This window comes from Siphateles boraxobius, unplaced genomic scaffold, assembly GCF_051911475.1.
Source record: "Siphateles boraxobius isolate OS27281-9 unplaced genomic scaffold, OSU_SipBor_1 248, whole genome shotgun sequence".
Lineage (NCBI taxonomy): Eukaryota > Metazoa > Chordata > Actinopteri > Cypriniformes > Leuciscidae > Siphateles > Siphateles boraxobius.
Genome location: NW_027508864.1, coordinates 267,553 through 285,000, shown reverse-complemented (window position 1 = coordinate 285,000; position 17,448 = coordinate 267,553). Strand labels below are relative to the sequence as shown.

At 45.0% G+C, this 17,448-nt stretch overlaps 2 protein-coding genes across 3 annotated transcripts in view; both read left to right on the top strand.

Annotated features, from left to right (window-relative positions):
- Positions 1-4,773, top strand: part of dyrk1aa (dual-specificity tyrosine-(Y)-phosphorylation regulated kinase 1A, a) — a 44,195-nt gene extending 39,422 nt beyond the window's left edge. Inside the window, exons 12-13 of the mRNA XM_077241937.1 lie at positions 600-721; positions 2,365-4,773. Of these exons, the coding sequence (XP_077098052.1) occupies positions 600-721; positions 2,365-2,910 (668 nt within the window). The 3' untranslated portion in view covers positions 2,911-4,773. The remainder of the gene's footprint in view (positions 1-599; positions 722-2,364) is intronic.
- Positions 4,774-11,320: 6,547 nt separating this feature from the next.
- hlcs (holocarboxylase synthetase (biotin-(proprionyl-CoA-carboxylase (ATP-hydrolysing)) ligase)) overlaps positions 11,321-17,448 on the top strand; it is a 64,243-nt gene continuing 58,115 nt past the window's right edge. Inside the window, exons 1-2 of one of the 2 annotated variants that reach the window (XM_077241936.1) lie at positions 11,321-11,650; positions 14,998-15,132. In XM_077241936.1, coding sequence (XP_077098051.1) covers positions 11,420-11,650; positions 14,998-15,132 — 366 coding nt within the window. In that variant the 5' untranslated portion in view covers positions 11,321-11,419. The remainder of the gene's footprint in view (positions 11,651-14,997; positions 15,133-17,448) is intronic. The other variant, XM_077241935.1, reaches the window with a different exon arrangement.

The window sequence follows — 17,448 nt, the reverse complement described above, 5'->3', positions numbered from 1 at the left end:
CGCGTCCCATTTTCTCACAAATCTCTACGTTAATTTAAGACTTTATTCAAATCATTTAATACTGCTCTCATGAGGACACTCGACAAAACGGACATTTTGGCATAATTTGTGTGTTATGGTTTGTTCAAGCCCAAAAGAGAACGCGGTGGGCAAGTGATGAAACCGGTGTTGCGACTGAACACCGTGTAACACCGACTACCGTAGCAAGCCTAGTGTGTGTGTGTTCATGTAGTTCATGTTTGCTCAGGTTACTGATGCACAGCTTTTATGCACTATTGGAACCTCATTTTCCTTGCATGCACATTAAGGAAATTTTATTTAAGAACAATTTTTCAAGTTAATGCACTTTAAAAAGTGAATGTCATTTCAATAAGAGATGCGATGCTTGATTTGGTTTATATTTGCTCTTGCGCCCTCTTGTGGGCGTAGAAGACAATACAGGACTTTTTCCTCTTAACATTATTGCTTTTAGAATTAAAATATAATTTGAATTTTGCTGATATTTAAGAAATTTGCTTTTCAGCCATTTTAACAGCCGTGTCACGCACATCTGAGCTCCTCAGTTCTGTGGCACTGACTCTGATCATGTGTGTTTGCAGGTGGTTCTTCTGGAACGAGTACCAGCGGTCGCGCCCGCTCCGACCCGACCCATCAGCACCGGCACAGCGGAGGACACTTCAGTGCTGCAGTGGGCATGGACTGCCACAACCTCTGCCCACAGGTGCGCACACGCACACACACACACTCACTCACTCACACACACACACACACACGCACACACTCACACTCACACACACACACACTCACACACACACACACACACTCACTCACTCACACACACACACACACACACACACACGCACACACACACACTCACACTCACACACACACACACTCACACACACACACACACACACACACACACACACACTCACACTCACTCAGTCACACACACACACACACACACACACTCACACTCACTCAGTCACACACACACACACACACACACACACATACCCCTTTTCCACCAAAAAAGAACTGGTTCGGAACTGGTGCTGGTTCAAAGTTGGTTCAACTTGCGAACCTTCTCAGAACTGGTTTGTTTTTCCACTGACTAGAGCGCCCAGCGAACGACGTCGTTACGTCACTGTGTACGTCGCCATACATCTTAGCTAGAAACGCTTGCAAACCTACAACATTACTTTGGGATTATCTCTAACTCATGAACCAAAAAGGCTTTAAAAACAATTAAAATATGTAAGTCTTTTAACCTTTTCCTTTGATATGTAATATTTTCTGATTAGTTATGTACCCCTGTCTTGTGTCTTTTTTTCTTTCCATTTTTTTGTTCTATATTGCGACTGTTTTCTTCTTTGCTTAGATGTTTTCAATAAAAAAACTAGAAACGCTTACGCCAACTTCAAGCATAACAATTACAGTGGCGGACTACAATCGTGTTTCTGCAAATGTTTCTCCTGGCTTTGCGACCCTATATTATGGTCAGAAAAGATGTTTATAGCACATCTAAACCCGCCCCAGCCCCCGCCGTAAGCAAGACGTGGTAAAAGAACGGTTCTAGTCCAGCAAAGAGTCGGTGCCGCTTTGGAACCAGTTTTCCTGGCCGAGAACCGGTTCTTTGGCTGTCGAAACACAAAGAACTGGTTCGCGCACTGGCACTGGCTCCGAACCGGCTCTCAAAATGCTTTGGTGGAAAAGGGGTAACACTCACACACACACATTCAGAAACGTGTAAAAGTGAAACTTCCTGAGTCTCTCCGTAAGGCTGCACTCGCTACTGGTTATTCTGGGATTCTGGATGAGTGAGATTGGCCTGTTTTGTTATTGCTGGAGTTTCTGAAGCTCGTGTAAAGACTCCGCCCTCTTCTGAACGGAGGCGGAGCTGCAGCTCATTTGCATTTAAAGCGACACACACAAACAGCGTGTTTTTGCTCACATCCAAATGGGGCAAATTTGACAAACTATAATAAATGATCTGGTATTTTGAGCTGAAATTCCACAGACACATTCTGCACACTCCATAGATTTATATTCCCTCTTTTGCAAAGGGGCATAATATTTCACCTTTAAGGAAATTATATTTTATTAAAGAACAATTTTTTCAAAAGTTAATGCACTTTAAAAAGTGAATGTCATTTCAATAAAAGATGCGATGCTTGATTTGGTTTATATCTGCTCGTTGCTCTTGTGGGCATAGGAGACAACACAGGACTTTTTTGCTCTTAACATAACATTATGTATTGCCTTGAGAATTTGAATCTGCTAATATTTAAGAAAGAAGCTTTTCAGCCATTTGACAGCGCTAATGTTGCTGGTGTGTGTGTGTGTGTGTGTGTTGTTCCTCAGGCGAGACAGGTGTTCGTGCCGGCGCTGGGTTGGGTCGGGGGAGACGGGCTTCAGCAGGCGTCAGGAGAGACACACCCCGTCCAGGAGACCACCTTCCACGTGCCCCCCCACCAGCCCAAGGCCCTGCACCCCCACCACCACCACCACCCGCCTCAGCTCGGCCAGGGTCCGGCCCGGCCCCGGCCCCGCCTCTACTCCCCGTCCCACAGCGCCTCCACGCAGGACTCGCTGGAGGCCACCCACACACACCTGTCCATGACCTCGCTGTCTTCCTCCGCCTCGTCCTCCTCCACCTCCTCCTCCTCCACCGGACACCACCACTACTCCTACCAGAGCCGGCCGCTGCCGCACGCGCTGGGCTTCGGCCACGCCGGGCTGGGTGCCTTCTCCAACCCGCGGCAGGAGACCGGCGTGCCGGGCCACTCGAGCTCCGGCCCGGGCCACTACAGAGCCGAGGCCCACATGGGGCTGAGGCCGGGCCTGGAGCGCGAGGAGTCGCCCATGGCGGGCGTGTGTGTGCAGCAGAGCTCCGTCGCTAGCTCCTGACTAGCCTGAGGACGCGAGACTAGCGCTGCCGGAGCCGAGCCGGGTCTCAGATGGCTTCGGATGCTCGTTCACACACACACACGCGTGCGGGAGACGGCTAGCGTGTCACGACCGCCCACTTTTCTTCTTCATGCCGTGCGATCGTGTGCTTGGAGCTGAGCTTTCCCAGAGTGCAATGAGAGGTGGTTCTTTAATATGGCCTTATCGTTACGGACTGAAGGAAGACCAACGAGCCGGACGTTTCTCTTCGTCGTCGTCTTCAAGTGACAAAAGCTTTCATGTGTTTTCGGGCGGCGTGCGAACACCCTTCATTGGCAACACACACACACACTCGAGAACGGTGATTTGAGGCCTTTCTTACCCAGAGTTCCTCTGTGTCGCAGGACTGCCGTGTCCCTTCTCTTCTTCTTCTCTCACGCTTTAGCTCATACGCTCTGATTTGCGCAGCATGTGTGTTTTACTTTCCTCCCCCCCCCCGCTTCTTTTTGATTTGGCTTCACGATTATGCTGTGAATTTTACACCACTTTTTTTGTTTCTCCCTTTTGATAATTTATTGTACCAAAGGCGTTTTTTTATAGAACATAGATGTCTGTAACCAATAATGTAGCAGTTCTGCACTTTTTGAAGCGAAGGTGTGTGTCTTGTCATGTCAGTAAAGGACTGTCAGAACTGAAGTGATGATGTTTGATTGGCACATTACAGAGAGCCCAATCCTGGAGGCCATCGCTTAGATTCTCTCGCTCTGTGTTTCTTTCTCTTCATTTGCTCTTATCGGCGGTGTGCGTGACACGAGCTCAGGCGTCCCGTCGCGGTGTGTGTGTGTGTGTGTGTGTGTTCTGTCGGTCGGTTTGGTGGACTCGAGCTGCTCGGCTGGTCCCAGAGCAGATGGACAGTCGGAGATCTTCTCTCGGCAGCGAGTGTGTGTGTGTGTGTGTGTGTGTGTGTGTGTGTGTGTGTGTGTGTGTGTGAGAGACGGTTCTCTAGGGTTCCTGTGGTCACGGCATACGGAGGGAGTCCAAGAAACAGGCTTCAGGTGTTTACTTTGTGACCCCATTTTAATAGCTGAAATAGAATTTATGTACATATTTATATTTTTTTAATAAAGGAAGTTTAGAACTCACTACTTTTTTCCTAATGGTATTTTGAGTACATTTAAGTCAACTTGGTAACATGCAGTGGAAGTTCTCTATGGTAGTCAATGGGTATCAGTGCTTCCAGGCCAAAGTAGTTGACGACGATGACGACGCTAGTACAAATGCAAAACTCTAGGGTTGAAACGGGACGAGAGTAGATCTTTATAGTTTAATATTGTAGACAGGGTATGGTGTGTGTTATCGGCCGGCGCCTCATGCTCGTATACTCCAGCGTGACCTAGTATACGTAGTACAGGAACTAACTTTACGTTTAGTTGTTCTTATGGCACACGCTTCAATAAATGGGTCCATTTGAAAGCAGAGGTGTGTGTGTGTGTGTGTGTGTGTGTGTGTGTGTGTGTGTGTGTGTGTGTGTGTGTGTGTGTGTGTGAGTGTGAGAGTGAGACAAACATCAACAGCGTTTCAGGTCACACTTTATGATTTGAAATCTCTCCCTGGTCCGACTCTCCCCTCGGCTTGCCGTCCGGTTCGCATTCACTCCTCGTTTGGTTCCAGGACATGTGATGGTGATGATGATGGTGGTGATGATGATGGTGGTGATGATGTAAACAGAATGAAAGACGGATATTTCGGATCTTTATCCACAGGTTGTAAGATCAGGACTTTCTGTGTAAATTAAACGTGTCACTGAGGGGCAGTAATGGACAAACCCTTTGTACTATATTCAAGCGGTCTTATGTATGATTATAAAAAAACTAAGTTCCTCAACTTGTACCTGTGTTCTCTCATTTCTTCAAATTTCTCATTTCTTTTGTGTTTAAATATATGTGTGCAGTCTTTTTTTAGGCTTTTCCGCAGATCATTGCAAACTGGAGTAATCTTGACCGTGTTGGATGTGTGTGAGAAGGATCCGCTCGCTCTGCTAGGCTCGTGCGAGTCAGATATCTAGACAGTCTAAAGCGCTCGCTAATGTCAAAATTATTGAAATGGCCAATAAAATCAAAGAAGACAGGGTTTCTCCTATTCTTTATTCCCTTTAAACCCCGTTAAGTCCCCCTGTGGTGAAAATCCAGCTTTTAATGTTGTTTATGTGTCTATGTGGTGTTTTTAATACGCTTTCAGACAAACCATGTGTAAGTTCATAAGTCGACAGCATTGCTGAGTATTTTCTCCTTAAAACTGCAGTGAACCAAAGACAGTCTCAAAAACACGCTTTGAAATCGCTGGTGTTTCTGACGTCACAAACTACCTTGTAACCAATCAGATCAACGTGTGATCGTCAACCAGTGGATCTCTTGCTGCGTCCCAATTCGCATACTATCCGTCCTAAATAGTATTCGAAATTAGAATTAGTACGTCCCAAATCGTAGTATGTTGAAATGAGTGTTCCAAAGATACCCGGATGGTCTACTTTTTCCGGTCAGAATCCGAAGTGCAGATCGATGCGCACTCTAACCGCTGATATTACCCACAACCCATCGCACGTTGGACGGGGATTAGAACTACAAACACGAGTGAAAGGTGTTAAAAAACTACAGACATGGAGGACGCGCTAGTCCGGTTATGTAGAAAGGATTAGATAAAGGGGTTCGAGTGGGTAATTATCAGTATCTAACATGACGAAAAATTATTTATTCAATGTTGTCTACATTATATTGCATCTGCAGCAGCATTGTGAACTTTTGTAATGATACGTTTAGCAATTAACTTTTAAATGCATCATTCAAATTGCAAACACATGAGGAGAGTCACCGCATTAATGACCCACGGCTGCAGACCAAGGTGCCACAACATTTCCCTCCGAAACGGTAGGAAATTAAATTAGATTGAGTGGAGGATTTTAACTGTGACAAGATGATTGACAGGGCAGTTTACGGTGGCTGGACAGAGCTGTCCGTTGATGACGAAGTAGTATTTCCCAAAGCTTGCCTACTCTTTTGCTACACACTCAAAAGTATGTACTTTTTCTTCACAAAAAGAGTACATACTTTTAGGTCGTAGTATAAGTAGGCGAATTGGGACGCAGCCTCTGAGTGAGTGAGTGGAGGCGGGGCTCATTTGCATATTCATAGAATGAGGCAAGGGTGTCCAGTTACACTGAAGATATTTTAAGACATGAAGACTGTTTTCCAAGGAAAAAACGTTTAAATGCGTAATTTTGGTGATCAAATATGAGTTTTAAGGGGGACTTTAAGTTATTTAATTTGTTTATTATGCTTTGTCTTTGTTTGCATGCCTGTTTATGTTGTAAGTTTTATAATGGCCCATATCATAAACGATAAAATTCTGTATTTTAATTATGGGTTAAGTGTGCTCATTTGATTTTGTTTATGCAATTTACATTTTTTTAAACTGAGCAGTAAGTATTTCATGAGCATTGATGATTAATTAATATTAATATTTTAATGCCTCGCTGATAAAAATAAACGAGTGGGAAAACCTGTTAAACGGGCGCGCGCACATAATGGACTTTCTCTTGAGGTGAGCTAATTTTACTTCATAATAAATTGTATAAAATGTTATCAATAACATTAATCGTCGTCTGTAATGAACACTGCAGTTCTTCTGTGTATGTTTTTCACATCCACGGGAATCATGAGACAAATATTTAAAGCGGCAAATTAGTTCAGAAACAATATAGGCAACACTTGTTTAAATCAATGATAATCTCGGCCCTTCTTTTCGTTCCCAAACGATTGAAAACGATAAATAGTTTTCACCCAAAAATCATGATTTTTTCTTCTGTGGAAGGAAAAATTAGATATTTTGATTTTGGTTAATGGGGTTTGAAGAAACTGTTTAAACCTGATTAATTGGAACAACATGGCGGAGTAAATTATCAATTTGTGAGAGAACTAATCCTTTCAGTTGTTTGTGTTTGATCACTGATAATGTCTCAATACCACTTGAAATTACTATATGATTTAAAAACAGCAACTTGTTTTACAGCTAAATCTCTGCATGTAAATTATTATTTTTGTAATTTTAATAAGATACACAACATATTTTCTGTTTTGTAGGGATGGCTGACGCGAAACAGTCGTTTCGAAGCTTTGCGAGATCCCGAAGTGCAGATGTTTCGAAACACTGATTCGAAGCGGGATTCAAAACACCCATGTCACGTGACTATGGCCAAACGAAGCCTCGAAGTGTTTCACACTAAATGTTTCATCAGGTGTGATCCGCCGAATCAGCGTTTGATTGACACGGTCGAAACAGACCACACAATCGCACATCTGTATAAAAGTGAAATCAACGCATATTGACCTCGTGGGGTTTTGTGAGAGGAGTTTGATTTTGAGATAGCGGATTTTTGGTGATATAGTGACATTTATAGTGCGATTTGTTTAGTTATATTTAGGCTTACATTTAAATTTACACAACACATTGACTGATAGGCTAGAGACACAGAGTATACATATAGTGACACATTAATAGATTAGATATAAATATATATAGATAGATACATAGATACATAGATAGATTAAAGATAGCCTACATATATAAATACATAGATTATAGATACATTTATAGATACATGTCTAAATACATATATTATAGATACATATTATATATATATACATATCTAAATGATAGATTGTAGATACATATATCTAATTACATCGATAGATTAGAGATACATATCTAGATAGATTTGGATAGATAGATAAAATGGAGGCTCCCCAGAAGCGATGCCGTACATCTGTGGTGTGGGAGCATTTCCATTTAGAAACCCCAAATAAAGTGAGATGTGTGTATTGTGATCGGCAGCTCGCCTACTGCAACAATACATCATCCATGATGCGCCATTTGAGGAGCACTCATCCTGCCATTTTGCAGGGTGCAGAGGATGGCATTCCCCCTGTACCTAGGCCTGCTACTGACACTGCTGGGCCATCTAAGCAAGGTATGCATAGATGTATCCATCACCATCACCACCATCAACACCATCAACATCAACACCATCAACATCAACACCATCATCACCATTAACATCACCATCAACATCACCATCATCACCATCAACATCACCATCAACATCATCACCATCAACATCACCATCATCACCATCAACATCACCATCATCAACATCAACATCACCATCAACACCATCACCATCAACACCATCACCATCAACACCATCAACATCACCATCATCACCATCATCATCATCACCATCACCATCAACATCACCATCAACACCATCAACATCACCATCAACATCATCACCATCAACATCACCATCATCACCATCAACATCACCATCATCAACATCAACATCACCATCAACACCATCACCATCAACACCATCACCATCAACACCATCAACATCACCATCATCAACATCATCATCATCACCATCAACATCATCACCATCACCATCAACATCAACATCACCATCAACACCATCAACATCACCATCACCATCAACATCACCATCATCAACATCAACATCACCATCAACACCATCACCATCAACACCATCACCATCAACACCATCAACATCACCATCATCAACATCATCATCATCACCATCAACATCATCATCATCACCATCACCATCAACATCACCATCAACACCATCAACATCACCATCACCATCAACATCACCATCATCAACATCACCATCAACACCATCACCATCAACACCATCAACACCATCACCATCATCATCACCATCAACATCACCATCAACACCATCACCATCAACATCATCACCATCATCACCATCAACATCAACACCATCACCATCAACACCATCACCATCAACATCATCACCATCAACATCAACATCAACACCATCACCATCAACACCATCAAGATCATCACCATCATCATCATCATCACCATCACCATCAACATCACCATCAACACCATCACCATCAACATCATCACCATCATCACCATCAACATCAACACCATCACCATCAACACCATCAACATCATCACCATCACCATCACCATCATCACCATCAACATCATCACCATCAACATCATCACCATCACCATCAACACCATCAACATCAACACCATCAACATCAACACCATCACCATCAACATCACCATCATCATCATCACCATCATCAACATCATCACCATCAACATCAACACCATCAACATCATCACCATCATCACCATCATCACCATCACCATCATCACCATCAACATCATCACCATCACCATCAACACCATCAACATCATCACCATCAACACCATCACCATCAACATCATCACCATCAACACCATCACCATCATCAACACCATCAACATCAACATCAACACCATCAACATCACCATCATCATCATCATCAACACCATCAACATCACCATCAACACCATCACCATCATCAACACCATCAACACCATCAACATCACCATCACCATCATCAACATCATCACCATCAACACCATCACCATCAACATCATCACCATCAACACCATCACCATCAACATCATCACCATCAACATCAACACCATCAACATCACCATCAACATCACCATCACCATCAACATCACCATCATCATCAACATCACCATCAACACCATCACCATCAACATCATCAACATCAACACCATCAACATCACCATCAACATCACCATCATCACCATCACCATCATCACCATCAACATCATCACCATCACCATCAACATCAACACCATCAACATCATCACCATCAACACCATCACCATCAACATCATCAACATCAACACCATCACCATCATCAACACCATCACCATCAACATCAACACCATCAACACCATCACCATCAACATCACCATCAACATCACCATCATCACCACCATCACCATCATCACCATCATCACCATCAACATCATCACCATCACCATCAACACCATCACCATCAACACCATCACCATCAACATCATCACCATCAACATCAACACCATCACCATCAACATCATCACCATCACCATCAACATCACCATCAACATCACCATCATCATCAACATCACCATCAACACCATCACCATCACCATCAACACCATCACCATCAACACCATCAACATCACCATCAACATCACCATCATCATCAACATCACCATCAACACCATCACCATCACCATCAACACCATCAACATCACCATCAACATCACCATCATCATCAACATCAACACCATCACCATCACCATCAACATCATCACCATCAACATCAACATCATCACCATCAACATCAACACCATCACCATCATCATCAAAATCACCATCAACACCATCACCATCAACACCATCACCATCAACACCATCACCATCACCATCACCATCATCACCATCATCATCAACATCACCATCAACACCATCACCATCAACACCATCACCATCAACACCATCACCATCAACATCACCATCATCACCATCACCATCACCATCAACACCAGTAGAAACACAGGGCATTTTATGGGAACTTTTTGATACTCGTATCCATCAAACCCAGATGATGCACAATGCTACAGCTGATGCCACAGTGGAAGTGAAAAAATACATCAACGATGCGTATTTGCCCAGAACTCATGATCCACTAATTTACTGGAAAGAGAGAGCAGTAATCTTTCCTCATTTGTATGTCCTAGCTAAAAAATATCTGTGCATGCCAGCAACAAGTGTCCCTTGTGAGAGGATTTTTTCAAAGGCTGGAGAAATTATCTGTAAAAAAAGAAGTAGGCGAAGTCCTTCCACAGCAGAAAAATTAATATTTTTGAATAAAAATATGTAAAAAAGTGAGACATTGTGGCTTGGTTTATTTTATTAATATTCATTTTGCAGGACCAAAATAACATTATGCACAGGGAGGAGCCTATAGGTTACAAGATTCACATATTAGAAAAGTACAATAATAAAAAAAAAACAAATTTTCATGGCTCGTCAAGGTTGTTTCAGATCAACACCTGCAAGTGACCACTAGGTGTCACCGTTGAGACGGGTGTCGGATTGATTCGAAGCCTCGAAACAATATGGACCATTTGGTTCAACTGTTTCATTGCTTCACGAAGCCTCGATCTGCCCATCACTACTGTTTTGTCATTTAAGAAAGCATATTACAATGTTCAATGACAACCACATGTCTTCCTCCCGTTCCGCTTCCGAGCGCGGAATCCTGCGCGTTCACCCAAAGCGACTGTGATTGGTCCGATTTAATCCGCGCTGGGAAAAATAACAGGTGTCACGTGACAACGCCGTTTGCTTCAGAAGCGATTCTGACGTATTTTACAACGGAATAAAGACACCAGAGTGACACGAGTTGAGAAATGTGAATATCTCGGAGAGTGATTATTATTTAGTCCTGTGTTTGTGTGCGCGCGCATATCGGAACCGGAAGAGGCGGAGTCTGCGGGCTCTGACTGACAGGCACGGGGAGATGACCGCAGGCACGAGACTCCTCGGGAGACTCTGCTCATGCGCAGAACGATGCTGATCACGCTGTGTTACCTGTACCTGTGGCTGCGGTTCCAGCGCTGCTATACGGCCGTGATCCGCGGGGCTCTGGAGCGGCTGAGCGGGGGGCGGAGGAGCCTGAGCTTCCGAGAGCTGGACCGAGAGTCGAGCCCCGGATCCCCGCAGAGCCCGAGCGACGCCGCGCTGTTCCTGGAGCTCGGAGACAAGGGCGTTTACATCAGCGAGCCGCAGGTGAACACATCAGATGTGTGTGTGTGTGTGTGTGTGTGTGTGTGTGTGTGTGTGTGTGTGTGTGTGTGTGTGTGTGTGTGTGTGTGTGTTAGAGAGAGAGTGTCCATCAGTGAACACTTCAGGTGTGTGTGTGTGTGTGTGTGTGTGTGTGTGTGTGTGTGTGTGTGTGTGTGTTAGAGAAAGAGTGTCCATCAGTGAACACTTCAGATGTGTGTGTGTGTGTGTGTGTTAGAGAGAGAGTGTCCATCAGTGAACACTTCAGGTGTGTGTGTGTGTGTGTGTGTGTGTGTGTGTGTGTGTGTGAGAGAGAGAGAGAGTGTCCATCAGTGAACACTTCAGGTGTGTGTGTGTGTGTGTGTGTTAGAGAGAGAGTGTCCATCAGTAAACACTTCAGGTGTGTGTGTGTGTGTGTGTGTGTGTGTGTGTGTGAGTGTGTGTGTGTGTGAGAGAGAAAGAGTGTCCATCAGTGAACACTTCAGGTGTGTGTGTGTGTGTGTGTGTTAGAGAGAGAGTGTCCATCAGTGAACACTTCAGGTGTGTGTGTGTGTGTGTGTGTGTGTGTGTGTGTGTGTGAGAGAGAGAGAAAGAGTGTCCATCAGTAAACACTTCAGATGTGTGTGTGTGTGTGAGAGAGAGAGAGAGAGAGAGAGAGAGAGAGAGAGAGAGAGAGAGAGTGTGAGTCCATCACTGAACACATCAGGTGTGTGTGTGTGTGTGTGTAAGAGAGAGAGAGAGAGAGAGATAGTGTGTGAGAGAGAGAGTGTGATTCCATCACTGAACACATCAGGTGTGTGTGTGAGAGAGAGAGAGAGAGTGTGTGTAAGTGTGAGACAGAGAGAGAGAGAGAGAGAGAGAGAGAGTGTGAGTGTGAGAGACAGACAGAGAGAGAGAGAGAGAGAGAGAGAGAGAGTGTGAGAGAGACAGAGAGAGAGAGAGAGAGAGTGTGTGAGAGACAGAGAGAGAGAGAGAGAGTGTGAGTGCGAGAGAGAGAGAGTGTGTAAGTGTGAGACAGAGAGAGAGAGAGAGAGTGTGAGTGTGAGAGACAGAGAGAGAGAGAGAGAGAGAGTGTGTGAGAGACAGAGAGAGAGAGAGTGTGAGTGCGAGAGACAGAGAGAGAGAGAGAGAGTGTGTGAGAGACAGAGAGAGAGAGAGTGTGTGAGTGTGAGAGACAGAGAGAGAGAGAGTGTGAGAGAGAGAGAGAGAGAGTGTGTGAGAGACAGAGAGAGAGAGAGTGTGTGAGTGCGAGAGAGAGAGAGAGAGAGAGAGAGAGTGTGTGAGTGTGAGAGAGAGAGAGAGAGAGAGAGAGAGTGTGTGAGTGTGAGAGAGAGAGAGAGAGAGTGAGTGTGAGAGACAGAGAGAGAGAGAGAGAGAGAGAGAGAGAGAGTGTGTGAGTGTGAGAGAGAGAGAGAGAGAGAGAGAGAGAGAGTGTGTGAGTGTTAGAGAGAGAGAGAGAGAGAGAGAGAGAGAGAGAGTGTGTGAGTGTGAGAGAGAGAGAGAGAGAGAGAGTGAGTGTGAGAGACAGAGAGAGAGAGAGAGAGAGAGAGAGAGAGAGAGTGTGTGAGTGTGAGAGAGAGAGAGAGAGAGAGAGAGAGTGTGAGTCCATCACTGAACACATCAGATCAACATCTCTGATGATTCCTACAGTCACGGCTGATTTATACAACACTGAATAACGGAATTAATGATCTCAAATACGAAACTCAGCTTAGCATAAGCTGTAATGGCATTATACAGATCAGTTGCCCTGAAAAAAAAAGTATGGCAAAGTATGTGTGTGACATCTCAAGCATTTGGTAGAGGCCGATATTTTAAAAATTATGGGATGTTGAAAAAAAATACATTGAGTGTGGTTACTAGTGAGATAAGAAATGCAAACAAAAACATTTTCCATCACTTTTTTCTTGGTGCAGATCTTAAAGGTTTCCTCAAGACACCGTAATAGAGGCGCTAACATAGAAGTGTCTTTTCTTTTCAAAGGCAGATAAATTTGTGTCATCCGCATAAATATGAAAAGAGATACCAAATTTCCTAAAAATGTCCCAGAGGGAGCAAATACAAGGAGAACAAATGGGCCCCAAAATTCTTGAGGCACATTCTCCAAGGCGATCTGAGATAGTTCTTTCAGACAATTACGATTTGAACCATGCCAACGCAGTACCCTCAATACCAACACATTTTTCCAAAGCGTGAAATCAAGATCTTATGGTCTATGGCAGGGATGGGCAACTTCGGTCCTGCAGAGTTTAGGTCAAGGGGTAGGCAAGTTCGGTCCTAGAGAGCCGCTGTCCTGCAGAATTTAGTTCCAACCCTAATCAAACACACCTGAACAAGCTAATCAATGTCTTCAGGATTACTAAGGCTATAGGCAGGTGAGGTTTTTCTCAGTGTTGGAGCCAAACTCTGCAGGACAGCGGCTCTCTAGGACCGAACTTGCCTACCCCTGGTTTAGCTCCAACCCTGACAAAAACTCTTTTCTAGTAATCCTGAAAACATTGATTAGCTTGTCCAGCTGTGTTTAATTAGGGTTGGAGCTAAACTCTGCAGGACAGTGGCCCTCCAGGACCAAAGTTGCCCATCCCTGGTCTATGGTATCAAATGCAGCAGAAAGATCTTATAAAATTAGAATCGCACAGTTCCCTGAGTCAGTAGTAAGTAACAAGTCGTTAAAGACCTTCAACAGTGCAGTTTCAGTACTGTGCAAAGACTTAAAACCAGACTGAAACACCTCATGGATACCATGAAGATCTAGGAATGCATTCAATTGTCCAAATACAACCTTCTCCAGTAATTTCTACAGAAACGAAAGTTTCAAGAGAGGTCTAAAATTAGCAAAGACTGATGAATCCAGGTTAGATTTCTTGAGTACTGGTTCCACTGCTGCATGTTTAAAAGACTTAGGTACAACTCCCGAGGCCAGGCTACTATTGATAATCGCAAGAACAGTAGGACCAGTAGCTTCAAATGAGTCTTTTAGAAGATGTGGAGGAACAATGTCCATGCAACATGGGGATAATTTCATTTTAACAAAGATCCCCCTCAGTGAGACAAGAGACACCGGCTGATTAAAAACAGCAGAGCACTCAGAGGAAATTGATAGAAAAGTCAAAGGAGGGGATATATTTGATCTAATAGCTTCAACCTTATCAATAAAAAGTGTAAAAAATGTTCACACAATTTGTCAGAAGACTCTAAACAAGTAGCTTGGGGAGTGTTCAAAATAGCATAAATAGTACTGAACAGCACAGCTGGGGTAGGGTTAATATAAATGTTTTTAATACTGTACAAACTGTATATACTGTCCCCCTATGTCTATGGAGAATAGCTTGTGTGTGTGTGTGTGTCCGCAGGCGTGTGAGGACCTCAGTAAGTGGACTCTGCTGGGCTCTTCGCTGGTGTGTGGTCGGCGGATAGAAAGCGTGGCCTTCATCATCGAGGCCTCATCGAGACGGAGACTTCCTGAGGCGTCACGCACCAGTCAGACCGTAGGTTCAGATCCTCCTCTGTGTGTGTGTGTAGGACACAATCACAGCAGTCAAACAACACTGGGTGAACATAAACACGCATGTCCTTCTGTTTACTGTACATCCAGTGCACACTGTGCTATCCCATGATGCCTTGGGAGAGGAGTTGTGAATGGTCAAAGGCACTAGTGGTCAAAAGGTCACTATTAGGCAGTGTTGTAGTCGAGACCAGCTCACTCGAGTCCGAGTCGAGACCGAGACCAAAGAGGGTCGAGTCCGAGTCGAGACCGAGACCAAAGAGGGTCGAGTCCGAGTCGAGACCGAGACCAAAGAGGGTTTGAGTCCGAGTCGAGACCGAGACCAAAGAGGGTCGAGTCCGAGTCGAGACCGAGACCATAGAGGGTCGAGTCCGAGTCGAGACCGAGACCAAAGAGGGTCGAGTCCGAGTCGAGACCGAGACCAAAGAGGGTCGAGTCCGAGTCGAGACCGAGACCATAGAGGGTCGAGTCCGAGTCGAGACCGAGACCAAAGAGGGTCGAGTCCGAGTCGAGACCGAGACCATAGAGGGTCGAGTCCGAGTCGAGACGGAGACCGAAGAGGGTCGAGTCCGAGTCGAGACGGAGACCGAAGAGGGTCGAGTCCGAGTCGAGACGGAGACCGAAGAGGGTCGAGTCCGAGTCGAGACGGAGACCGAAGAGGGTCGAGTCCGAGTCGAGACGGAGACCGAAGAGGGTCGAGTCCGAGTCGAGACGGAGACCGAAGAGGGTCGAGTCCGAGTCGAGACGGAGACCGAAGAGGGTCGAGTCCGAGTCGAGACGGAGACCGAAGAGGGTCGAGTCCGAGTCGAGACGGAGACCGAAGAGGGTCGAGTCCGAGTCGAGACGGAGACCGAAGAGGGTCGAGTCCGAGTCGAGACGGAGACCGAAGAGGGTCGAGTCCGAGTCGAGACGGAGACCGAAGAGGGTCGAGTCCGAGTCGAGACGGAGACCGAAGAGGGTCGAGTCCGAGTCGAGACGGAGACCGAAGAGGGTCGAGTCCGAGTCGAGACGGAGACCGAAGAGGGTCGAGTCCGAGTCGAGACGGAGACCGAAGAGGGTCGAGTCCGAGTCGAGACGGAGACCGAAGAGGGTCGAGTCCGAGTCGAGACGGAGACCGAAGAGGGTCGAGTCCGAGTCGAGACGGACACCGAAGAGGGTCGAGTCCGAGTCGAGACGGACACCGAAGAGGGTCGAGTCCGAGTCGAGACGGAGACCGAAGAGGGTCGAGTCCGAGTCGAGACGGAGACCGAAGAGGGTCGAGTCCGAGTCGAGACGGAGACCGAAGAGGGTCGAGTCCGAGTCGAGACGGAGACCGAAGAGGGTCGAGTCCGAGACCAGAGAGGTTGGATAACCGAGGTTGGGTCTGAAACCAGACCTAAAGATATCTTCAAGAATATGTAAAATATTTGGTGGTAACAATAAAATTGGCACCATACTCAAACAGTAAATCAAATATACCATGGAATCATACACTGTAATGGTAAAAAGGCCTCATAGCGGTGTAAAGGTAATTTTATTAAAATTATGACTTAATTATTACAATCAGTTAGTGCTCTTACACTTAACATACTGCACACGAATTCTGTGTGGCTCTTATATGCAAACTGAATTATGGATGATAAGGCAGACATTTTCAATACATAGTTGAGCTAGAGGCCACATCACATCTGACCTGGCTCCTGCTGCATTTGCGCGCCGCGAACGTTAAGGTGTGTTCGCACCGAACGCGAATAGAGCGTCAAATACGCGTCTATCGCGTCTAGTTAGACGCCTGAACATTCGGTCGAGTGCAAATTTTCTAACTTGAGCGGAAGACATTCGCGGCAAACGCGTCGCCCAACTCGCGTCATTCGCAACGCCCGGCGCGAATGATGCGCCTATTCACGTCTTTGCATTGACTTTGTATGTAATCTACTCGCGCAAATAATTAATTTGCGTTCGGTGTGAACACACCATTAGTCTCAAGTCATGCGCAGTTGCGCACAAGAAAGTCAGCAAGACGTTTCAATCAAACAACAATTTAAAGAAATATTAATATACAATAATAATCATGACATATTTTGAATGGGTCTCGAGTGGACTCGGGAATAAGTCCGAGTCCTAATATGTTCGAGTCCATGACATTAAAATATGGTCTCGAGACCGAGACCGAGTCAGAGTACACAACACCGCTATTAGGGCTGTCAAAATGGCTAAAATTCAAATTTCTTTCTTAAATATTAGAAAAATTCAAATTATATTTGAATTCTTAAGGCAATCCTATGTTGAGGAAAAAGTCCTGTATTGTCTTCGGTGTCCA